At 41.4% G+C, this 26249-nt stretch overlaps 1 protein-coding gene and 1 non-coding gene across 2 annotated transcripts in view; both read left to right on the top strand.

Moving 5' to 3' along the window:
• LOC136422089 (uncharacterized) overlaps positions 1–25833 on the top strand; it is a 39717-nt gene extending 13884 nt beyond the window's left edge. The window contains exons 2-4 of the mRNA XM_066409737.1: positions 4025–4102; positions 21381–21512; positions 25022–25833. Of these exons, the coding sequence (XP_066265834.1) occupies positions 4025–4102; positions 21381–21512; positions 25022–25030 (219 nt within the window). The 3' untranslated portion in view covers positions 25031–25833. The remainder of the gene's footprint in view (positions 1–4024; positions 4103–21380; positions 21513–25021) is intronic.
• Trnag-ucc (transfer RNA glycine (anticodon UCC)) lies at positions 10842–10913 on the top strand. The gene has a single exon. It is a non-coding gene; the product is annotated as a tRNA-Gly (tRNA).
• Positions 25834–26249: the final 416 nt, after the last annotated feature.

The following is a 26249-nucleotide window of genomic DNA, read 5'->3' as shown; positions in this document are numbered from 1 at the left end:
CGTGGCCACGATACGTCTGCTGACACAATGTAAAACCATTCTAGACAAGTGATAAATGCTTGTGCCATTCTCCGTCTACCTGGTCTTACTTTCACACGGCCGTTTGAATGTCGAGTCTGTTGGGAGGAAAAGACTGACATGGGAGGCGATAATTGGCCTTTACCTTTATATAAAATGTAGCCCTAGAAACTCCAACTGACGTCCCCATTGTGGTGCGTAGAACTGGGTCCTGTCATCAGGGACTCTCATTTGTAAGGGGAACAATTCACGATTTCTTTCGTAAAATGTGCTACAGACTCCAACGTCCGGAGGTGACTTGTGAATAGGCTGTATAGTCGTCTTTCTTCGTTTGTCTGAATTTGCTTTTTAGAAAAGTCATTTCACATTGCAAGCAAAAGGCAGGCAGTGGACAAGTAAGTTTTACAACATATACAATTGATGTCTGTAAAGTGACTACGTTACGGCGAAGGGCGGCCATACCATCCATACACTGGCAGACAAAGCTATCGTGTTAGGTCTAAGGGCGGTTATACCGGCTATGAAAATACAGATGCAGAAGCTGGTGTGTTACACCGAAGGGTGGTTATACTGGCCATACAGATGCAGAAGCTGGTGTGTTACACCGAATGGTGGTTATACTGGCCATACAGATACAGAAGCTGGTGTGTTACGCCGAAGGGCGGTTATACCGGCTATACATGTACAGATACAGAAGTTGGTGTGTCATGCCGAAGGGCGGTTATACTGGCCATACAGATACAGATTCAGAAATCAATGAAATATATATGGAGAAATAAAGCCAGTTCCCTCTGTCGTAGCAGTAGCTGCCTTTTTTATTAATTACAGACTTCCGAAAACATTAATGTTCCACAGCTATAAAATACGGATAGGGGACCAAAGGTTAACTCTTGGAGGAACTCACCAGCTATAAGAAGGATAATTCATAAAATCGAATCGATATTTTTCATAAAATTTTCAGTGGAATAGAATAAGACAGTAGCCCGCAAGATGGAGCAGTCTTAGAGGTATTACTGAAATGGGAGGGCCGAGATTGAACCGCACTTTTCAATTTGACTGTGCTTATCCTAAGCGGTTCGGAACACATGAAGAATGTGATGATACTCCTTAAGAAGTGCAATGACCTAATGGGTAGAGTGTTCGCCTAGCTCACGGTAGGTCTTGAGTTCGAAAATGGTACATACTTCTTTCTCTGCTTAGCACTCGGCATTTGGGAAAGAGTATGGTAGTTAAACACACATTACCACCAGTGGACTAGCCCCCTGCTGTAGTGATTGCACAAAGTTGTGTGGCCCAAGGGCTACAGCAATGGAAATGGGCGCCACCCCTATGCGTCTTACCAAGACGTCTGGGATACTTTAAGTTTAAGAAGTGTCTGGCCATGTGGTTTGACTCTGGACACGAGTTTAAAACTTGTCAAGAGAAACACGTGAACACAGAAATCCACGATGACATGTGCGCATGTGCCGATTTATAAGTGAACAAGTGTCATATGACCCTGGTGTCATACCTAGTGTTCTAAAACGGGTGAACTTTAACAGTAATTCCAAACATTAAATCCAACCAAAAAGGAACACGTGAACACAGAAATCCATGATGACATGTGCGCATGTGCCGAATTTTCAAAGAACAAGTGGCTAGCTCGTGACCATGACGTCATACCTAATGGTTTAAAACTTGTGAACTTGACGCCTGAAGAATGGAACACGTGAACATGTAAAGTGATAATGACATATGCTGTCGTGCCTTTTTTACAAGTGCTTGATTATATGGCGTTATACATAGTGGTGATGACTACGAATCTGAAACCTTTTAGCTCTTCAGCACTAGGGCCAAGTAGAAAAGGGACACGTGAACTCAGAATTTGATGATGCCATGTGCGCTGAACACGTGAACACAGAATTTTAAGATGACATTTGCGCACGTGCTAGGTCAAGTGCCTGGCCATGCTATTATTATACCTGGTGCTATTGACCACGAGTCTGAAATCTCTCAGCTCTAGAAACAATGTAGAAAGGGCACGTGAACATTGTGGATGATCACATGTGCGAACGTGCCTTTGTACAGTACCTGATCATTGTATTCCTGTAATGATACTCACCACGAGTTGTGAACTTACCATACTTAAATCATTAACTAAAGACCACCAGAGTACGTGAGTATAGAATTCGATGATGGCATATACACACGTACCCTTTTAATGGTGTCTAGTGCAAAAAGTGCCTGACACGCATCAAATAATTAATGATTCTTCAAACCCTACATCAGGCAAAAAGTCACGCGTTAATGAAGAATAGGGTGATGCAACAATCCTACAAGTGTCATTTCTACGCTTTAGAATAATAGAGAAGATAATTGACGTGCCCATAGAGAAAAAAAATACGTGTTGAACAGTGAGCCCTCCGCGTGGGTGCCTATTGAAATCCATGAAGCTTTACTTGACATGTTCAAGTGTTAGACTGTTTCCATGAGTACTCTCCCAGCTTTACTAATAAGTACATCTTCTCAAACCCTGTATTTACTGTTACGGGCGCGTCAGGAGCCATGTAAAGGTTGCCAAAGTACCATGCTAAAAGCTGCTGACAAATGAACCACTCCGAAAGCCGGTACAAGTGTACACATTTACACATTGTTACAATTTTGACATTGCCTACAGGACATGTCGTTTGTGTGGAACACTTCACTTGTGTAACTCATTTGTCACTATTCTTATGCTAGGGTCACATTTCTAAATCGGGGCCCGTTCGGGTAGTTTTCGGGAACGAAAAGTATGGTATAAAATAGAACAAGACAAACAATACGCAGATAGAATTAGTCATGAGCATGATATGTGCATATTTCTTGATATATACTTTTATTTTTCGTTCCCGCAATCAGCCCGGCCGGGCCCCGGTTTGGAAATGTGACCCTAGTATTAGAAAGGGTCGTAGCAATATAGTTCAGGAAAAGAGCACTAAATTCATCATTACTGCTTCATTGCTGCATACTTTATGTGGTAGTTTCATGTCTCTTTCCGACTTTGGAAAACATTGACAAACTTTTCCGGGCATCATTTTACCTGAGTCAAAATCAGTCTGATAATCTTAAAATCAGAAATCACCTGAAGTAATTCGTACAAGTTCTTCATTAGCAATTGATGCATTGCCTCCAGTTGTATCATGGATGTCGTCAATGGTACGATTGTAGATCTGTGATGGGATGTCAGCCGTGCAGAGATCGAACAGCTTATCATCCAACATGGCCAACTTCACGTTCAAACACGATTGTGACGTCACGTGAAAAGGAAGAATTGCCAAAAGGCTATTCTAGCGGACACGGGATCGACTGGTCATCGGTTCGATTCCTGGCTAGATGTTGTGTCCTTAGCACTTAACACTCACTATCCAGGTGTAAATGGGTACCTGCCTTCGGTTTGGGAGTTGCAAAAAAACTACCTCCTCAAAACGGTTATAGACCTTTACCTTTTTAGATGTTTGAAAGCTGGCGATTCAGATTTTTAGGTGGGGCTGCTCCTACACCGATAGACGAGTCCATTCGCCTACTCATAATCAGATTTTTTTAATGTCACGATTTCACACGTGAGCGCCGTATTCACATGGTAATAAATCCCTAGTACCTGGCGCTCAGCGTGTAATATCATATGTGTTGAAAGATAACGTATCGTATAGCTGTTTATTTGTTAATTTGATGTATATTTGGCCACAGGAGATGCTTGAATAACAAGGAACTCTGAACCTACACTTGGCATCAATTAAGATGTACTTTTACCGTGACCAGTCAATTTTCCGATTACAGCTCCAAGCATTTCACGCCTCTCCCTCTCCCGTTGTCTTCTCTAACCGTGGATTGTATCTCTCGGAACAAGGAGCTCTGAATATACACTTGGCATCAATTAAGATGTACTTTTACCGTGACCAGTCAATTTTCCGATTACAGCTCCAAGCATTTCACGCCTTTTACTCTCCCGTTGGTTTCTCTAACCGTGAATCGTATCTCTCGTCCGCAGTCATCCGCTAAACAGCTGGCGGGGGCGTACGATCTCCTCTCCAAGCTGGGACAAGCCTTCCGCAGCGAGCTAGAAACGGTGGGTCGGTTTTTCTTTTTTTGTCATATATTGGTTCAGATAAAGAACTACCAAAAGGTTGCCAAAAACAGTTATTCATTGACAAGCAACAAATTTTGAAACATTTAGTCCAACCTGGTTCTCCAGTTTGAGTTTATTGAGATGCCCTTTAAACCCTCAAGGGGACATGCCCTTTAGCCCCTCTCAGTTCTTTCCTTAAGTCATTGACGAAAGACAGTGGATGCTGTACGTCGGTTTTACTTTTTTGTATCATATTGAAACTTTTATAAACAGCAGTATACCTTACATAACACTGCTGAACAAAGACAAGAAACCTTCATAAGGTATTGTAAAACCTACTTTCTGTCACAACCCGGCTTGATTCTCTATGATTATGAGAACATTTTAATTCAAGATTTTATATATATGTAAGAAGCCTCAAAAACAAAAAAAAGAGCTAGAAACGGTGGGTCGGTTTTACTTTTTTGTATCATAAAAGTCCACATGTGTTCTGCTGCTGCAGTAGCCTGGACACCATGCAGCTGCAATCAGTCCTGTTTCAACTCTCTCCACTTTGTCCGGTTCGCCGCAAGCTCCCTTGCATGTAGAAGGGCCTGCATGCCCCTTTTACGTAGAGCGTAATCGGCCGTTTTAATTTTACGTAGAGCGTTGCCGACAACTCCATAATTTAGCGTAGAGCGTAGGGGGGCTTTCCGAATTTCGCGTAGAGCGTAGGGAGGCTTTCTGAATTTAGCGTATTACGTAGCCGGCCCTCCGAATTTAGCCTAGAGCGTTGTTGGGACCCCCCATTCAGGCCCTCATGTAGCTCCCGCAGTTTTCTTTCTGACCGCAGTGGTCCTGGTCCTGTTTCTTTCAGATCTGCCCTCAGTAGACTCAGTAGTATCATATTGGTTCAGATAAGAAAGTAACAAAAGGCTGCCAAAAGACAGTTGGTCAAGCAACTGAATACAATTTTGAAACATACATTCAGTCAAACCGGGTTCTCCAGTTCCTTCCTTTAGTCATTGACGAAAGAGAGTGGATGCTGTCTGAAACGTCTGACTGTTTCAAAATCTTATCCAGTTGCTTGTCAATGGGTAACTGTCCTTTTGCATATCTTATTACCTAGATGTTTAATCTTCATCGAAGCACCCAAAGGCAGGCTGTTATCAATGCCTGGTTTGTGAGTTCAGAGGTAAGGTAACTTTTACAGATCGTGGCCTACTCCTAGGTGTGCAGGTTTGACTGAATCTTGTATAACACGCTCCAGGTTTGAGTGAATCTTGTTTAACACGCTCCAGGTTCTGTTGGCTTGAGTTTACTCGGACACAATGCAATTGTTCATACCAGACCAATGTGTATGTGATTCAAAGTAACAAAGTTGTACTTTTCTCTTAGAACAGCACTCGCCATGTCTGCAAAAATACGACTTGACACTTGATGCACTCTACAATAGACAATACCATACATAAAACAGAAAATACTTTTAATGTAGCGGGGTACCAATAAATATCCACAGCTGATTTTCCGCAAGACAGAACTCAATAAAGAAGCCGGCTCTACCTGACAGCCCACCAGTCACCCGGGTAGGAAGATCTTAGTCACAGAACACGTTTGTTCTGTTACCCTTTGCACCATGATAAACACCATGCTTAGCACCCTGCCCTTTCCTATCTGATATTAAAAGAAGACGAGTCTATCTAAAAGAGAACCTAGTCACCCATCCAGGAGAGTCACGTCCACAAAAGGCGGTTGTTCTGCTGAACTTTACACAGACAGTGTTTCTGATCCTACGCGGTCGCCTCAAGCAATCTAACGAGGCTTTGGACGCGAGGTATTGACGTATACCCTGGAGCAGCCACGCGGCTGTAACGTGAAGATACGTACGCTGAGCCGCCCCATGAGTACCATCAAAGATGCACTCTGGTGTGACTTTAAGACTCACGGACATCTGGTTATAATCAAAGGATTGTCAGCCAGGGTTGTTGACGAAGGTTAATGCTGTTAACGCCTTGTACCTGATGGGATACGTCCCTCCGGTCACAACAGGTCGTCAGAAAATGTTCTGGTGCACTTTCCGTTTCTGTAACAGAACGTAAGTCGGGGTAGTCTTATCGTGTACACAGCTTTTGGGCTCACATTAAAAGCCTGAGAGGTGTGGAGAGATAGCCGAGGGATCGGAAGTTCGCTGGTGGTTTTACTCAGCACAGATACAGGGTATAAATCGTTCTTAGGATAAAAAGAGCAGTACTTTTCGAAGAACAGCGCTTTGAGGATTTGTGACCATGTTGGTGTAAATCATGTGCAGTTTTTGCATCTATATATGGTGGCAAATATCTCATTGTCCTTGCCTAATGCATGTTCGCCTCGCCCCCTTCGTATTTCATATCACCGGTCCAGGCACAAACACCTGCCAAACCTGAACTGCAAAAACAGCATGAGACAAGTGATTCCATATAAGCTTACCTTACTGTTATATATGTCTATGGTGACTTTTTTTGAACACTGTTTATTGTACTGGAACATTTCATCAATCAAACAATAATGTGCTATTATAAGTGAAGTAATCGTTGCAAACCTTTAGTAAGGATTTCTTTTCCAAATCTACTAAACTCTTCACAGTAAGGATTCTAACTACCTTTACTTGTGCATGTTTGCCATTGATTGCTAATGAAGATCTAATAAAACATGTGGAAACTTGCAATTGCACATAAGGATGACTTGGCGCCAGGTGAATCATCATTACCTTCTGCGATTGCCGACAGTCCGAGACTGATAAGTTTTACGGCTGTACGCTGATTACAGGAAAGAAATCTTCAGATCCATTCAGCAAATCTACGTAGTCATATAAAGTCACGTAGTTTTGTCCTAATAGATTGCACTAAAAGAAGTCTCACCCAAAAGTCCATACTCGTCAACAGTTTCGGTTTGGAAGTTGCAACAGTAGAATAATCTTTAGAAAAGACATTCCATGTACTCTCTAGCCCCCAAACTAATCTCCAAGCAGATCTATAGGTTGCATAAAGCCCGTATCAAACTGGCAGAGGAAGTACGTTTCGCAACCCTTGGATTGCATTACAAGCTCCTTCTTCCAGTTGGATACGGTCTTTGCAATCCATTGGGTCTGGTTGGAGACTACCCCCAAACTACTGATGCCGGAAGTGCTGGTAGGGAACTTTCTCTGGATATATGTCACACCTACCTTCTTCGAAGGATAAACGATAATTAATGGCCAACACTCTGCCAACAAGGGTTGGTCTAACATTTTACATTCCGCCCAAAGCCTTTAGCTGTCAAAATTAGTCAATTGGGAGCGATCTAGCGATCTACAATTACACGATAAATGTAATGTAATGTAAAATATTTTAGAGTTTGGCATCCAGGCTAGGAGCGATCAGGGATTCTCTCCAATCTGATCCAACTCAAATATTGTTCATTTCGTCCAAGTATAGAAAAAAATCTATCAGTTCAACGATTCTAATTTTGACTAAGCATAGTTGTTGTATAACATTTACATGGAATGATTGTGGCAACAGTTGAGGTTGTGAAAGTTATTTTTCAAAGAGTGATCTGTTAAAATCACCTGAATATTAGAGTATGGAAACAAAGCACACACACACAAATGTACGACCAGCGACGGTTTAATCTAACATTTAGCAACGTCAACTTTCTTTGGTCTAGTTCCAAGTCTCTCTGGGTTCACATGAACCGAGTGAACATGAAATAAGCAGATTCCGGCGACAGTTGAGGCCGTGAAAGTTAATTTTCACATCAAGATTAATGTATCAAAATCACATGACTTGAATGGTTAAGTATGGAAACAAACCACACACACAGAATCGTACGACCAGCGACGGTTTAATCTAAGGTTTAGCAACGTCAACTTTCTTCGGTCTAGTTCCAAGTCTCTCTGGGTTCACAAGTTCGTATGTAGCAGCATCTGCTGCTACCATGGGGGCCTCCAAAGAGCCCGAAAGGAAAATCCTACCATCTGTCACAAGTGAAGGACTGGAAGGTGTTTTCATAATTAGTACCGTCCCCTGAGGATTTTGCCTCCTAGTCGTAATTTGTCCCTTGTGATTCAAACATATTATTGGCTTGTGTAGGCAGTTTTGGGACGTTATTAGCGAGTGCAAGTATTAAGAGCAGAAATTTACGTTAGGCCCGGAGAATGAAATAATGGATCGTTACTTTGGCTTGACAATAAGACGATGTACATCTTTTTTATACATGCAAATCGTTCAAATAATCGTATGTCTTCCCTATCACGCGTTTTGCAAGAGAGATCTGGTTGTTGTTAAAAGAAGCTTTGTACATCTTAAATTTGATTTTTCATAGTCCCTGGGCATCAGAATGAAGTTTCAGTACCATACACTATGCTTCTAACCAAGGATGTCTATAAAACTCGACAGGCATCAGCCACACAGTCTATCTCCTGTTTCCAATTAGTTGGTAACTGGGAATCCCCGGTTCAATCATGATTATGGGAATGGTGCTTCGGTTGGGACTGCACCTGTCTTTCGGAAGGGACGTAAAATGGGAGTCCCATGTTCGAGGAGGTGCCTCAAGCTCATAAAAAGGGGAAGGGTTACTCTTTCCTGTAAAAAAATATCCCCTGCTACTGAAACAGCAAGGAAACTTCCTGCCCTATGTGCCACTAGGCAAGGGTATGAATAAACGAATAGATGCTCCTCGGCTTTAGTAGTTTGTTTCGCTGTTATGAAAGTTATCATCAAAGCAGATAACCGTATGAATGTAAGTTTTAGGGAATGATCTGAGGGAAAGTGGCCTGATTGAATCACACTTACAGCGGCCAGCCCAACATCCACCGGCCCTTAGGGCCATAAAAACCTCAGACAGTGCAGTTTGCGTTGACATAAACTACAGAGAAAATAAACTAAAGTATTGTTTTTAGTCCATAGCGATAACAAAGTGGTGTTTCGCATTGATGTGTGTACTAACAGCTCCGACTAACGCGGTTCCCCTTGGGCCCAAAAGTAAAGAAATCCGAGGGTGAAGAAAACTACGTCTTATGTTCAATAAAATCTACCAGATGAAACTGTTTACTCCGCAACATGTATCTGGCCTGGAGTGACGATTTGCTTCTCTCCAAAGGTTTCGACATATAAGGAAATTCACTTACATGTTCTCGTATAGATCAAAATATCTTAGGACCAACACGTCACATGTTCAATCACATCTACGAGATGAAACCGTTTACTCCAAAACATGTTTGTCCCCCGGAGTGGCTCTGGAGGTAATATATTAGACAGTTTGCTTTTCGGCATATAAGGAAATTCACTTACATGTTCTCGTATAGATCAAATATACCTTAGGAACAACACGTCACATGTTCAAAAACATCTACCAGATGAAATACTCCGAAACATGTTTGTGCCCCGGAGTGGCTCTGGAGGAACTACAAACAGGTTGCTTTGGCTCTTAAGTTTTTAGTATATAAGGAAATTCACTAACATGTTTTCGTATAGATCAAAAATATCTTAGGAAAAACACGTCACATGTTCAAAAACATCTACCAGATGAAACCGTTTACTCAAAAACATACTTGTCCCCTGGAGTGTCTCTGGAGGAAAAAACAAACAGGTTGCTTGTCTCCAAAGTTTTCGGCATATAAGGAAATTCACTTACATGTTCTCGTATAGATCAAAAATATCTCTCTCAAAGTCAAACCGTTCACATCAGCCTCTAGCTCATCAAAGGACTTGCGTTTTGCGTCACGTCTCTGTTGGAAACGTGTTAAGCGTTATCACGCAAATATCAAAGGAAACGTTAAATGGAATTACTAATGAAATCTCAAGACCTGCTGTTCTTTTGTACACGCCGTACGCAGCAACACGAGACCCGCTTATCCACTTAACGTCACCATAAACAGAAACATAATAGGCACGTTGGCATCACATTAGACAGCGTGTGCGCAAAGTGGGTACCTCTACGTTAAAAAGCTGCACGCCTGCACGCAGCATGTTCTATCCGTTTTGCGGAAGTAACCATCACTCAGCCCTCTCCCTCAAAGCGTGTGTGCCATCTCCTGCTGCTGTTGATTACAAGGCGTGGTGATGCGAACACCCCCTCATAATCTAGAAACAAAGAAAAAGAATTTTAATATGTCACGACGTAGAACGCCGAGCACACGTCATTACGACACACTCAACGTGATTCTCTCTTAGTACTTACGCCATGGAGCTCGCTTGGAACATTTTCATTACTGTGAAGAGAGCAGAAACGAACACACTCCCTCAAAACCTAGAAACAAAGAAATAGAATTTGAATACAGTATGTCACGACGTAGAGTGCCGAGCACACGTCATTACGACACACTCAACGTGATTCTCTCTTAGTACTTACGCCATGGAGCTCGCTCGGAACATTTTCATTAATGTGAAGAGATCCCATATTGATATTGTTTAAGCCCCAAAATAAGTACATCAGCGTGATTAAAACTATTCTATCACAGAAGCTTTCAAATATTTTTCATAGCTTTCTGTTTTTTATTTGATATTGTGAGAACTCTATTGGTCAAAAACGATATCAATTACAGCGTTAAAAGATTATTTGTCCAGAGTGCAAGAATACAAAAAGATGGGCTGTAATGCCACAAAATACGCTCGAGAATTCATCTATTGCCTGTGCCGAACATAGTTCTATCCATCTGAATCAGACTGATAAATATTTTATAAAGTTCTTACGTGGTCATGAGGCATCGACATCACCAGTTGGAGTGAGAGATGCGCTATAGCGAGCGTTGGTGGTGTAATGGTCAGCATTGTTGCCTTCCAAGCAGTAGATCCGGGTTCGATTCCCGGCCAACGCAGCCGTGTTTTTTCCATTTTGATTTTAATATTTTACCATCCATATTTTTGCTTAGAAACTGTGTAAGATGCCACGTTAAAAGATCCATTGTTCAGACGTTTTGAGCCGAAGATGGGCTAAAAAAAAAGCTTCAAATCTACTTGACTAAATTACTAATCTAACGATAGGACCGCCACATATAACCTCACATAACCCCGTAAAGCCTACGCCAAATATGGTCCTATTCATTTTGATCAGTGAAAAGATTGCAGATTAGGCTTATCATCAAAGACATGATGTATATCGTCATGGTCCAGATTTCAAGCAAGGGCTGTATCGTTACATTCATCATTAGATGACGGAAAATGCGTTTTGTAAGTTTTCTGTGTTCGGTTTCCCTGAGCCTGAAACAAATTGCGAATGAAATAAAGTGTAGTCAAACTGGATTCAACAACCACTCATGAGACTGAGGAGACAAATGGTTAATGAGGACAAGGTTGGGTTAACTATCTAAAAATGGACGGGACTGTACAATGTGGCTTCTGTATCTTTATCTGTATCTGTATCTATATAGCCAGTATAATCGCCCTTCGGTGTAACACACCAGCTTCGCAGGCACGCGGCACGGTTATATTACACCGAACGACCTGTCACGTCTAACCTTCGCATAGCTAACTGCATGCATTGTTCAAAGCTATCTTGGCTTGGTGGTTGCCTGCGAACGGGGTTGACTGTACTTGCTATCCGTGGAGAAATACGTTCTCATTACAGATGGGGATAATTCTTTGTACAACGTTCACTTTGCCGACAATCTTCTTTCCACTTTTCGATCCTCATGATGATTTTGTAATCTTCCCCGCGGTAGTTTCAGAACGTTACTTGTTATTTGAAGCACCCGCCTCCTTTAATCATACACTCCTCCACTGAGAACACGTGAGATCGGCTTAGCAGTTTTGAAATTGCATAAGGGATTCTGTGTGGAGAAAAGGATATACCGATGGGAGCACTTTATCGAAGACGTGCATTGCCGTTGCTTCTGGAACCTTTACGCGAAGACCTTGAAGATAAATTAAAGATCTTCGTTCTGTTCCGCTGGGCCATCTAACCCGCCAGGACCAACAGTTTAACCTTTATACAAATATCAGATGTTTCATGTCCAGATGATTGTATATCTATATTAGATAACGTTCATGGAACAAAAGAACCGAGGAACACTTGAGATGTCAGTGCAAAAACAGATGGCAGCCTGATTTATTTCATAAATGACTTTCGTTCTAATCTACACATGGACAGACCAAGAAGGAGTATGGTGCAATAAACGCACCCAGTAAGAATAGGTGAGGCACGGAACATTTGTAACCCAAAACGAATCACCATAGATTAAAACGTTTCCCCTCTAGATTAAGCGGTGTTCCCTCAAAAATCGATAGAATGTCAACGAGCCTGCTACCGCTAATTCGTCTCCTGACAATTTACGGTGCTGCGTGAGTAAATCTAGAACCACCGGGGGCCATTTGTACGAGTCCATACAGCGCCAGCCTATACGTCTGTAATGCCCCCTCTCACTGGACTAAACTGGATTTGTGTTACCCTTGACTTTATGATAGGAATATCATTCAAAACGTACAAGTATGTCCAAAAGACAACAAAACACACCAAGCTTAAAAAGATTAGTTTTTTGTCGATGAAATTTGTTGAGTGCTTTGTCAATTCGATCGGCCGCAGCGACACCGCCAGTGTGCCGCGAGTCCAGTGAGAGGGGGCTTTAGCTGATAAGGTTGTGCCTCTATTCACACGTACATGTACATGTTTAATCATTCGGAGTTCTCACAATTTTTTACGCCATTACATTTCATAGAAAGCCAAGACCAATGGATTAACACAGTGCTAGAGTTTTCTCTTAACGTAACATCAGTCATGAAGGTACATAGTAGGCTGTTTGGATTTGGCATAAATAAGGTATAAAACATGCAACAAGACACTCTCTAAGCCCGTTTGTAGGAAACTACGTGCCAAACAATTTCATGTTAGAACGCTTTGCCTTCCTTTGAACGTACATTTTTCATCATGTGTAAATGATCAATTTATCACATTTTGGGACAATAAGTTCTGCATTAACTTGTACGTCTGTTAGCTGATAACATTTTGCCTTTATTCTCACGTACATATTTAATCAGTCTTAGTTACACAATGTATCACAACCTTTTGCGGCATTAGATTTCATAGAAAGGCAGGACCAATGGATTAAAGCAGTGCTTCAATTTTCAGTTAAAGTAACATCAGTCATCAAGGCAGTTTGTTTGTATATGGCATGAATGAAATACAACATACATATGAAAGGAAACACGGCCCCGTTGCAGGAAGTCACAGTGCCAAGGCATATATCTTTCATGTGATCAAGGCTTTGTTTTCATTTGAACGTACGTCTTTGAACAACTGCAAAATTTATCACATTTTGAGACATTAAGTTGAGTCCCTGAGTCCCTGTGAAACTTTAATCAAATGAAGCAATTTCGAAGCTAGCTATGAATTGCACAGTTTATCGATCTCATATTGAAACTGATTTCATTATATTTGCATTACGTACATCGATAAACGTAATGGTGGGTGCCAGAGTTGAGTTGAGATTTTGATTATCATCTAGCAGAAAATAAGAGTGATAAAATGTACAGGACATGATCTAAGCAAAACATACATCATAACGAAAGCGTAATCAAGCTGTTTATCAAAGATATGGCGTCAAAAACTGTGCGAGTCATTCAGTATTCTGTACACGTTGTAAGCGAAATAAAAAAACATTGTCTTTCCAGTTTTGAACCACCCTAAACCCAAAACGACTTCTATGCAGTACGTTCAGATATATGTCTTCACCAAAGTCGTATGGAATAACTTGTGATTGTAGACAAAATTATTTCCAGCATGAAATTGTCTCGATCTCTCTGAACGGGTGTTAGAAGTATTTCAGATTTCAATCAGAGCCACCATCGTAAACTCAATTTGAGACGCTCTGGAAAATTAAGCCGTAGCAAACTCATCTCGCAAATGGTATCTAATTTCGCAATGTAATCATGTTAACGTTAGATCAGTTAACATCCGTAGAAATAGATCCAGGCACGCGCCGTGGCGATATAGTAGCATCACAGAGAGTAAAGTACAGATTGTCAAAACTTTTGTAGAATGATATGGAACTGAGTGAGTGCAGGTATTCAAGGCACTATTGGAAAGTGGATAGAGCAGGCTATGATCAAGAGGTCAGAGAATAATGTATCTTTAACATGCAACACAAGAAGCTTGCCTTTACTTATTCAATTTTGACAGAAGTATATTTCCCTAAATTGTCTTAGAAATTTCTGATTTTTCAGTTGGAAAACTTGGAATATTTGGGGCATTTGGATGACCTCAAAGAAAAGCAATGGTGAAAAACCAAAACAGGTATCAACTTGAGTAAACATTTCCCCTGCATACGTCAGAAGTATGTATCCTCGGTAAACTACTTCCCGAGTCGTTAGGCTTGACGTCGTGCTTATAGTATTGTGCGGCGAATTAAAAGCTAATTGAACTGTGCAAATAGCTCCATCTGTCACCGTAAACCACAGACATTAATCCCGCACAGTAAGTAAGGCAGCGCGCACTCCTGTCGGTAAGTGATTATGCCATTATTTACTCCAGTGCACAACAAAACGCGACATCTTACTGCGATTATTACACCTACATCAATCACAGTTCATCGGTGATGATTTTTTGTTTTTCCCCGAAGACTGGTTGCAAGAGCAATCATGGTAAATACCACTAATAGTGTATGTTGAAAGTGTTTAGTCTACTCAAGTTTCTACATCCAGTGTTCTCTGGGCTGTCACTTAACTACGTTTCTCAACCAAGTATGACATCTCCTGTGACTTGGTGAATAACATTGTCATCATCATCTTGTCGTGAGAGTCTCACGGATGAAGATTACCCTCCTCCTCCAGTCCTCCCTGTCCTCCATTGCTCTCGGTAGTTCTTCTAAATCGCAGCCTGCATCCTCACACAGCTGCTGTATGTAGGTTGTGCGAGGCCTGCCTACACTTGGATGTCCATGTAGAAGAGTTTTACCGTATCATAAGGACATCCAGACTTGTCGACTGAGCCTCCTACCCTATTCAGAATGACTGGTCCAATTTGTATGGGCACGTGCCTTTGGGTCACCGTTATCTTGAAGAGGGCTTAAGGTTTGGCAGAAAGTTGTTATCTGCATTAAAAATGTTATTGTGTTGGGTCTGTCTGTCTGTGTGTCTGTGTGTGTGTAACTCAAGAAGGTCTAAATGGATTGCAATAATATTTGGTATGTGAGTAGTTGTTGGTAAGACAAAGGTCAGGTTCAATTTTGGGCCCCTTGGTATGTTACCTTGGTAATGCATGCTAGTAGAAATTTCGTTTTTTGTATCTTTTGACCTGGACGTACTTTGGTCCTGTTGACTCTGTAACCAGGTGACATCGACTTCCAACAACCCTTGACGCATTGCTGACGTCACACTTTGACGTCTTGATGACGTCACACCTCGACGTCTTGCAGACGTACATTAAGTGTCATGTCCAGACCAATAGGGGCAGTCACTGTGTGATGTGAGTGCAATATTTTGGGTAACTGAACATTTTAATTTCTCCATGATGAAAGTTATCAACTTAGATGAACTTCCATGCTCGCTGGGCCTGTATGTCTGAATGTTGTATGAACAAAGTATGCACTCATAGTGCTATTCACACAATCAACATTTCACACATGACATTTCTCCATGATAAAAGTTATCAGAGCCTAGATTAACTTTCATGCTTGGTGGGTCTGTATTTATGAAGGCTGTATAAACAGAATCTACACTGATATTCACCCAATCAGATGACATTTCACGGTAAGTTAAGAAACTGATTGCAGTTACACTATATATAAACAAAGGTAAATACTGAATAAAACATGGAGATAACATTATAAGCTGAGCGGATTCTCATCTAAAGATAAACAAAATATATCACATTCGCCCTTCAGGAAGAGTTCAGGGTAAGCTTGTTAAAGAAGCCATGACATAAGTCACTTCACGATAATGATGCCCACATGCATTTTGTAGAGTAGAGTAGAGTAGAGTTGCCTCAAGATCAGCCAGGTAGGAACTCCAGTTGCAGATTAGGCCGCTCTTTACTTCAGTTCACTGTCATCTCTGGTTTATAATAATGGTTTTATTCGATTCAAACAATCACACAGATACAAAACAGTTTCCTTTGATAGTCCAGAGCTCTGTGGTCGTACATATCATGGTGTTGTTTCTTACTTTAAGTTAGTATTTGTTTGTATTGCATACCCGGTAAACCGCCTCAAGGCGTAACACTCCAGGTTTGTACTAAAAGGTAGAAGCTGCATATCCGGACAGATTTATATTACTATATAGTAGTAATACATTTTCTATACCAGACCCGCTACATAAAGGGGAGCCATTGCGCTGGGAGAATATGCATGAAGCACCAAAGAACCAGTGAAAACGATGCTACAGATACACATAATATCCCGATCGATAGCCTGTATTGTACACTCTATGTGCAAGATTTTTCACCCCACTATTGTAGCTATTCTTTGTTTAATCTGTATGTTTGATGTCGGTGGTTTTATGCAAACTTTTATGGCATCTTCCATATCCACAATGCCGGAAAATTGCTTTTTCAAGCTACATTATCGTATATCAAAACGCGTTAGCAGAACTTGTCTTTAGAATTCGGCCAGAGCCATAAAACATCGGGCTAAAGATGTCAACAAATGAACATATTTCTTTTAAATGGTCGCAGTGAAAACGTACTTATATCGCACAAAAAAATGTTTCTTTTTAAATGGTACCGGTGACAGCGTGGGCACTGAAAGCGTACGCGTACTTATACCCCACAAAGATAACTTGGTATATCACCAAAGAATGCCGCACAGAATATTTCTAATCTATATAAGACCAAGCCTGCCCACACGGTATTGCAAACGATAGGCATCATCAAACTGGTAATAATGGTCATATGACCCATATCACGTTTACACACTATAAACGGGCCTACATCAGATCAGCATTTACACCATGGGAGCTGTTAGTAACGTTTAAAATGTGGCAGAATTAAGGGTCGATGTACGCAAAAGTACTTGAATCACAGTGGAATGCACCAAACTTGACAGTCTGTTCAAATTCATAGGTTTGTTCCCAGATTTCGAGTACAATGGAAGGACTTGGAAACTTATCAAAATGGACCCATAACATTTTTCAAATTCACCCAACAACAGTGTCTTTAGAATTCGGTTAGAGTCATCAAAGATCGAGATATTTGAGTTGTGAAAATTAAAGCCCCCTTCACACTTATGCGTATATACGCATGAGTTGCGTATTTATATGTTTTTGGTTCAGGCTAAATTTGCAGCCTAAGAAGTCATTTCTTTGGTTTCGTAACTAGGCTGCGCTACGGTGGGTAAAAGTAGAAACAACTTCTTTCACGCAAACAAACTTTATTCAAACCAAAAAATGTTGATGCGCAACTCATACGGACCTGAATATACACACACGTGTGATAGGGCCCTAAGATGTATCATTCTTCAAATGAGGGATGTGTGGGTGCATCACTGAAGGCATACCCCCATAGCACGTATCACTCATAGACATCAAAAGATAGCCCAACTAAAGATCTGTAATCTATGTAAGATGTAGTCCACCCACACATAGTATCAAGGACCATAAAATACATGTAGGTGTTGTCATTATACTTTGATGGACAACTTTCACTGGCAAAATGATGTTAAACGCATATAAATGGCATCGACCCAATCTACCATGTTCCAAACCTGGCAAAATGAGGAAAAAATGTCCTAATAAACACTTGAAGCATAGCTACTGTATTCTTACTACGCGTGACAGCAGTATACACAGGGTCAAACCTTTATTCTTACTCAGCAAACAGTACAATGCAATAACGTGGAATCCTATGAAAATAGAATCGTTGAATTGTCGAAGTTTCCAAATCCACATACTTATAACATTTAAAAAAATCATATTCTAATGATAGAGTTTCAGAAGCTTTCGATGTCTTCACACACTTCCTCTGGCCTGCACTAAATCATACTAACACTTCCTGGTCGTAAATGTATGTTGTTATATGTAATGGTTCTTACTCTGCTCATAAACAGGCCATATTACAGGCTGGAAGGGCAGAGGTGGTGGGGCTTAATGCCTCACGCTGGCGTTATTAGTGAGATGGATGTTATGCCTGGTTCTTATTCGTGCTCACGGGACAGACTGTTGAAATCTGGTCAGCAAACTAAATGGCACGATTTGTAAAATAATGACTGCAAGTAAATTTTTTACAGACAAGCTCTTTGACAAAGACGACGTGGCACTGCACTCAATTTTTTTCATAACTTATTTCATTGAAAGTTATAACAGTGCCACGTACAGAGAACAATTTACCCATTTCTACACCTGGGTCGTGTAAACTGTCTTTTCCAAAGGCACAACATCGGTGTCGTCAGGGATTCGAACCCGGGACCGCTGGCTTCTGGGTCGAACACCCCGCCGTTACGCCACACGACTCCAGTACATAGTTACACGTGCAAGTCATCGAAGGGCCACAGACAGAATTCTAAAAATTTGACAAAATCCTTATAGGTGAGGCCGAGAGATAATCTAAGTCTTAAACTATATACTACCCACATGGCTTTGTTTCTTAAAGTCGCAAGGTATCTATGAACCAAGTCGATTGATTGCAATACAGCAAGTCTTAACTTGATATTTTGGTACCTCTAAGGGATCTAGTGTCCGATGATTTTAAACGCCGCTCAGTCTTAAATGGTTAAAATCAGAGACCAGTTGGCACACGCCCAAGACGCGCGCCGTTTGCAGTGTTGGTTATTATAGAAACGGGGGTTATTCAGAAAGTCTATCTCTACCTTGTGGGAACTTTAAGGCTTCTAATTGTAGTAGGCTTTCGTCGATAATACTTCAAGAGATAAGGAGACTGTAAGTTGTTGATTGGAGTGACTCGGGGCATGTTACAACTCATAATGAACGTCTAAAAACATGACAAAGGCTTACAGCTTAAGCCAGGAACATAGCTTAAGTACCGAACTATACTCAGAAGGCGCTGTCAGATCAAGACATATGAAGAAAGTCGATTACTGCCCATGTACTTACAATAGTCAGTATCTCGCAACTCCTGCCCTTTGTTTTGTTCACAAGTCATAAAGAACTATCAAAATCATGACAAAGGCATACAGTTCAAGCCAGGAACTTAGCTTACGTACCGAACTATACTCAGTAGGAATTATTAAGTCCAGACGTGTGAAGAAAGGCTATTACTGTCCATGTACTTACACCACTTATGAGTCAGATTCTCACAACTCGTGCTCTTTGCTGTGTTCATAATTATCGCTACAGAGATTAGACTTACGGACACGGGCTCACACTGGGGAAATGTAAGAGAAGCAATCATTCTAGACTCACTCCAAAACCTAAGACGGGATCGCCTACAGGCGACTTTAGACAATGTTCCTAGCATGTTCATTAGAAAGAAGTTAATCAATTTTTCACAACCACTGATACAAGACTCTAGAGATTGGGCTAGGATGGCTGGGTGTTTCGTTTGGTACACTTCAATCCCAGATATTGGTAATAAACACTGACTAAGGTCAGACCTGCAAAGTCAGGTAAGATAAGCTGAGAGAAAACTTTCACACTGCACAAACTCCAAAATGAAGTTTTAACCACCCTTATCTGATTTGTAGGCACCACTCCACGACTTGTACCTTATACCATGTTGTTGATATACATGAATCGGTAGAAGAATGATGAACAGGTGGGAATGAATGAATGTATAACTGAATGAATGAATGGATGAATGAGTGAATGCATGAATGAATGATGAAAACTAAATGATGTAACCATGCACACATGTATTGAAGTTTTGTCACGATTTAGCCGGGTACAAATGTTAGGGAATGATGTGATAACTTTATACATGATATAGTATGTAGTTCATACCCAACGATTACCTAAAAATTGAAACATTCTGGTTATAACGATGCAGTCTATGCTAGATATGCTTGGAAGATTGTATCATGCACAAATGAGCCGTGTAGAGTCCTGAAGGACGTTCGCTAATTCTAGCGTTCTGCACGGATCAGCGGTGAAGATACGAGGAGAAAGATAAGAACGATTTCTTGCATTCTTCAGACATAAGTAAAGGGTCTTCCACGAGATTTATAAGACCATGAGAATTCAAAAGCAATCTTGTTTGGAATCCTCACATTTTTCAGTAGGAACCGTTAGTTATTAACTTATGGCTTACTAAATCCACGTAGCTATAAGACGTGACTCAAGTAGTATTCAGACAAGATGATAGGTATATGGAAAGTCTAGTTTGAAAACCTTATAAGTAAACATTCTTGAAACACGAAGAAATTTCTTGAGAGTCTGAGTGCTATATGTACAACATGAATCTGTAATATCAATCACCGTTAAGATGACACCAAAAGTGCGGAAAGAAGAAACGTTTTGCAATGTTTTGTAACTTTTCCGTCTCCCCGTAAACTTGAAGGGAATGTCCCATGGTTCATCGACCCATTTTGTGTTATCCGTCTTACATAATTGTACTTCAGGGCTGCGGAAAATCTCCCTGAAAGACTGTACTGTCATCCCACACATCTTTAAGATGAGGTAATTGATGAAGCAGGAGACCAGGGGATGGAACTAGGCCATTATGAGAGATGACGAGATATTCCGTGTCGTCAGCAGAGAGTAAATGGTACATTAGTCTAAGATGAGATCAGCGGTGGGCAAAGCCAGACATCATAAAATCTGCCTTGAGAAACTCCAGAGCTTTACACAATGTAGGCGACGTCTTAACCAACCATAAGTGTCCCAGAAACAGTGTCGCAATGGCACCTACAGAACAATTCCAACACGGAACACGACACTCCAAATCCCAAACCTCTGAGACCTTCAAAGAACGCCGCTTCTTAAGTTTGCCGATTCAGTACATCAGGCAAATAGAGACAACAGCATTTGTGGCTACCTGTTATCTAGAAACTCTCGGAATTAAAGGCTTTGTAATCTTCGTTAATGATCGAGAGACATAGAATAATAGGGAGAGAGTGAGAGGAAGATAGAGGGAGGGACAACGAGGGAGAGATGGAGGAGGGGAGAGAGAGAAAGAGAGAAGGACGGAGTGAGATAAAGGCGGAGAGAAGGTGTATTGTTTATACCTATTGTCCTATTTTCATAGCCTGGGTGTCATCCTGTTTCAGTTCCAGGCTCTACCTTGTTTGGTGAAGGTAGAGCCTGGAGCTGAACAAGGATGACACTCAGGCTACCTTTTTTCACCGGCAGGAAAGATTCGTGTCTGCAAAGCATCAGGTACGATCTGTGACCATCATCATTTGCCTTCTGTAGTCCTGTTACTTTGAAATTCTTCTAAACCCTCGATGTCTCTTTATTTCCTGCAGTGTGACCTAAAAGTGGACAAGGTTTGCCAGACCAGCTACGGGAAGTGGAGAGGCCGGATCCCCAGGATGGTGTGCAGATGCCCGGCAAGGACCATGTGCGACATGGACGGCTTTCCCGTCGGGAAATGCGTAGTGAGTAGAGAAACTACGGCTAGTGGATATGCATACATACATACATACACATAAAGATACATGCATACACACACACACACACACACACACACACACACACACACACACACACACACACACACACACACACACACACACAGTCATTCACTCACACTCTTTCTCTCACACACATACACACGCACACACACAAGCATACACACACACAGACAGACAGACACACACACGCACACGCACACACACACACACACACACACGCACACACACACGAGCAGAGCTAGAGGCGGCACCCACATACACACATAGATAGACATATAAACAAAGACGCACACCCCCTCAGGTGCCATGTCCTGCTGCCTCCACCTGCACTTCACGCTTGACGAACTCACCCCCTCACAACCCACACAACAAAAACAGCATTCATCGCAAGATACCGATCGTTAACTGATTTAATCTTACTCTGTAATGTGCTTGTCAATCGACTCCCCCACTGGCAACGAATATAGCATGTTCTCCTATTGTTTCTGCCTTCGAGTCGTGATTTCGAACTCGCTCCCTTGCAACTCAGAAAACAACAGGTATTCACGAGCGCTACAGTCATTGTTTGTAACTCTTGATTGAGGTACTTAATACTTCGTTCTTCCCTGGGACTACCGCAGAGACTGTGGGATCTGTACGTCACTCAATCCATCCAATATGCCAATCTATCCTGTTGTTTTTCATACAGCTCGTGATATATATTCAAACTCGCCTTCCCACAACCCAGAAACAGCTTAGATTGAAACATCTATTGTTACCAACCCTTCATTTACGTATCTAAAACCTTGTTTTCCTTGGAACTACCGCAGAGATGGTGGGATTTGTACGTCACTCAAGTCGCCCACTGGCATCGAACATGCCAAGTGTAACTGTTTGCATGCAGTCTTGATGCATATTCAAATTCGCCCTCCCACAACCCAGAAACACAAGGAACTTTGGAACTACCTCAGAGATTATAGGATTTGTCACCCAATCCACCCACTGGCATTGGATATGACAATTCATCCTGTTGTTTTTGCCTGCAAGTCGTGATGTGCATTCAAAGTCACCCTTTTATAGCCCAGAAGACAAAGAAATAGCCTCGATCGTAACGATCATATAGTTACCAATTCGTAGAAACTTGACGCATTCAAACCTTTTTTCTTAAACTACCTTGTTGTGTATACGTATTGCTACACACAATCCGCCCATTGGCATCGAATATGCACAATTAACAGTTGTTGTTGCCTTCAAGTCGCGATGTTCAAATCATCTACCTCAGAACCCATAAAACACAAGAAACAAAGTCAATAGCAACGTTCATTGTTACCAAACGTTAATTGACGTATTCAAAACTTATTTTTTCCGCACTGCCGAAGAGAATGGGTTGTGTATGTCCCTCAACCCGCCCACAGGTAGCGAATTTCTCATGTTGTTTTTCCCTCCACGTCGTGACGATCAATGTCGCCCACTCACAATCAAGAAAACAACAAGTAGTCACGGTTAAAAGCTCCTTGTCACAAGCCATTAATGGGTCGGTTTAACGCTTCTTTCCATTGAAACAATGGGATGTATCTGCCACAATCCTATTTCTGACGGGAGTATCCAAGCCTGTTCCCTGTAAGTCCCCTAACCCCTTATCAAAACTTTCAAAAGCGTAGACAGTGCTGAATTCCAATTCTGTTGAAATACTTCGTTCCTAGTGGGATTTGTTATCATTAACCACAGTGGATCGTCTTCTTAAATCAAGAAGGTTTTTAATGCCTTCTTTATTCATCTATCAATTTATTTCATCATAAGACAGCTGGGTTGCCCCTTCAACCTGTAAAAGTTGATTGTAGTTTGGGCGTTTGATATGATATGAATATCCGTCCCCTAAGAACTAAGTGAGACAAGAAGAAACAGAAACGGACACAAGTTTAAGCAAAACGTCTGTGAAGCTTCGTTTCTTAAAGAATATCTATGTATACCTACGTACGCCCACTGTAGGGCGTAAGTAGGTATGACATGTCGTTTGACGTAATACCCGTTCCCTAGCGATGAAGCAAACAACAAAGAACAGATACGTATCCGGCTGCAAGTTTCAGTGTGATCAGAATCGGGACGTTGCTTTCTTCAGATACTTCAAACGATAGATCCGATGAATATCTAGCATATCAATCGCGAGAGTACTATCAGATGTAAGGACTTGCATGTATTCAGAAATTTGATAACAATCAACGAAAGTGTGTATTGATTAAGGTATTCAGGCTTGCTAAGCCCAACAACAAAATCAAATCTTACCATTTCTGAGTGCTTCTATGTCTTTTGTGATGGGCACAGTTATTCTAATACTTTAACTAGGTACGTAATGGTCACGGTTATTTTGATAACTACATACATATACACCTACGATTGTGTACTGCACCATCACCTTCCTGAAGATTTTACTTCGGCAAGGATGTGATAAAGCAAGCACTGCCTTGGGAAAAACAACGCCTCGTCCACCTCGAAAAACAAGGCTAGAGTCTGCAGATGACCTGAATCCAGTGCCACCAAAAAATGTGGGAACCTGCAGCCGGTACAACAACGACTCTGTCATTTCGTCCCAATCTGCTTTACACAATCTAAGATCAATACATTTATCCTGTGAAACAGGCGGCATTGCTGCTTGCTAAAAGTCGATTATAGTTTGCTGAAAGGGACAAAAAAGAAACATCAAACGAGTTCAACTGCAACTGTTGTTTCTGAAGAAGCTAGCAAATCGTTCCCATCAGCTTATCGACCCGCGTTTGTTCTTCAGTACCAAAGACTGCGTTGCGTCAGGCGCCACTTCCAAGAATCGGCCGGAGGTTTGCCACAAGTCATGTGTCGTATTCCCTTACCTCAAATCTGACTAACACAAACGGAGGAGTGTTCTAAAAGATGAATTACTCTTAGTTTGTTCTTGAGGCCACCTGATGGTCGTGTGCCCTCCCCGGGGAATTCATGACCATGAGAAATTTATGGGATCGCGGAAAGGTAACGTCGTGGATAGGCGGGGACTCATCGGTTGCAGCGGCAAACTCACCTTGCATCCTCCCCTGAGGAAGAAAGGGCAGTTGGTGCTGGCAACTTAAGACGAATGTCTTCCTATAAGACGATCCATCAATGCCAAGACGTTCTCGTGCGGTGTGAGATTAGACAAAACCGCCCACCTGTTCCTTGAAGATACGCCAAAAGACAGTTACTCAAGCAACTGGATAAAAGTTTGAAACAGTCAGACGTTTCAGATAGCATCCGCTATCTTTCGTCAGTGACTAACTCAGCATACAACCTTGTGCATACATCCTATATCATCCTCATTTCATTTTGTTAATTCATTTATGCCTCATTAACATATCAATTAAGAATTTTTGTAAATTACTGTCCAGTTGTCGTGCTTAGTTAAAATGATTAACTCTGGTTTTAATTGAATTAAACAAATTTAGCCTTTCTCTGAATGTATTCATTAATCCATTATTCTTTTTTTACAGGAATACTAATGGCAAGAGAAGAGAATCTATTCTAAGGCACGTTTCATCAGACGACTCCAGGACTTATTTCTAGACACCGCGCTCATCACGTGTGGACATTCTACTGCTGATTTCTGCACAACAAATTCTGTTGCGTACGATTCATGTACCAGTTCTTCAGTTGAAAAGCATCTCTACAATAAACACATGGATTTAGTGCCAGACATATATAGCATATATTATATAGGTCGTCTTTGAGTTGTTCACGTTTTGTGATCATGATATATATATATTTCACTTGTTGATCGTTCACAGTCATGTAAACGGTAATTTATTCAAACGGTACGCCAAAAATTGTTACTCAAGCAACTGGATAAAATTTAGAAATTAAATAATCCAGTTGCTTGAGTAATTATTTTTGGCGTACCTTACTACCTGGATGTCTAACCTTCATCAACGAATTTAAACGGTGGTGTCCAACACCAAAATATTTCCCTATCATTCGACTTATCCGTATTTTTCTCTACTTCTTCTGACACCTGACCTCAGTTTTCGCCATGACTTCTACCGAATGAATGCAGATTTCAGGCTAATTTACAATGGTGTTCTGCTCACTATGTATATGAAAATTGCGTCAGCTGAAAAGTTAGCACGTCATGTCATGACCAGTCCTTTAACAAGGGAAACGCCTACTTCATGTATTTTAGCATACGCCTCAGACAAATATTGGAACAAATTTCTAGCTACAGCCTCATACTTGTAAACATTATAGCACAATTCGTTAGCTTACTTCAGGGATTACACTCTTTCATTAAATCACTCTGTGTGCACGATTATGGACTGTCTGTGTATTCCTTGACTAAGTCTAAGAAATAAAGTACCTTAGCCTTTTTGAGGCTGTAGGAGCAGTGGGTTGTTATCCACTGTTTCTAAGGCACGGTATTGGAAGGTGGAGCCCAAACCTCTCCTTTCATCGCTTTTGTCAGGTACCCATATTTCTATCTAGGTGGAGTGAAGAAACTCTTGTTAAGTGCAATTCCCAAAAGGTACAACATCGGTTGCATGTCAGAGGTTTCGAACCCAAGATCTCTGGGTTCTGTGCCAAACTAAATGCTGTGAGGACGCCAAGGACACGTCTCCCTTGGGCGGCAATGAACTGGGTCCCACAGGCCCCTGTGAATAATTTCATCAGGTTGGAGAATGACTGAACAGCAAAGTTGTTTTATTCACAACCAAGTTTGTACAAGAG

Source organism: Branchiostoma lanceolatum, chromosome 16, assembly GCF_035083965.1.
Source record: "Branchiostoma lanceolatum isolate klBraLanc5 chromosome 16, klBraLanc5.hap2, whole genome shotgun sequence".
Classification (NCBI taxonomy): domain Eukaryota; kingdom Metazoa; phylum Chordata; class Leptocardii; order Amphioxiformes; family Branchiostomatidae; genus Branchiostoma; species Branchiostoma lanceolatum.
Note: the sequence above shows the minus strand (reverse complement) of the source record. Positions and strands in the feature narration are given on the sequence as shown.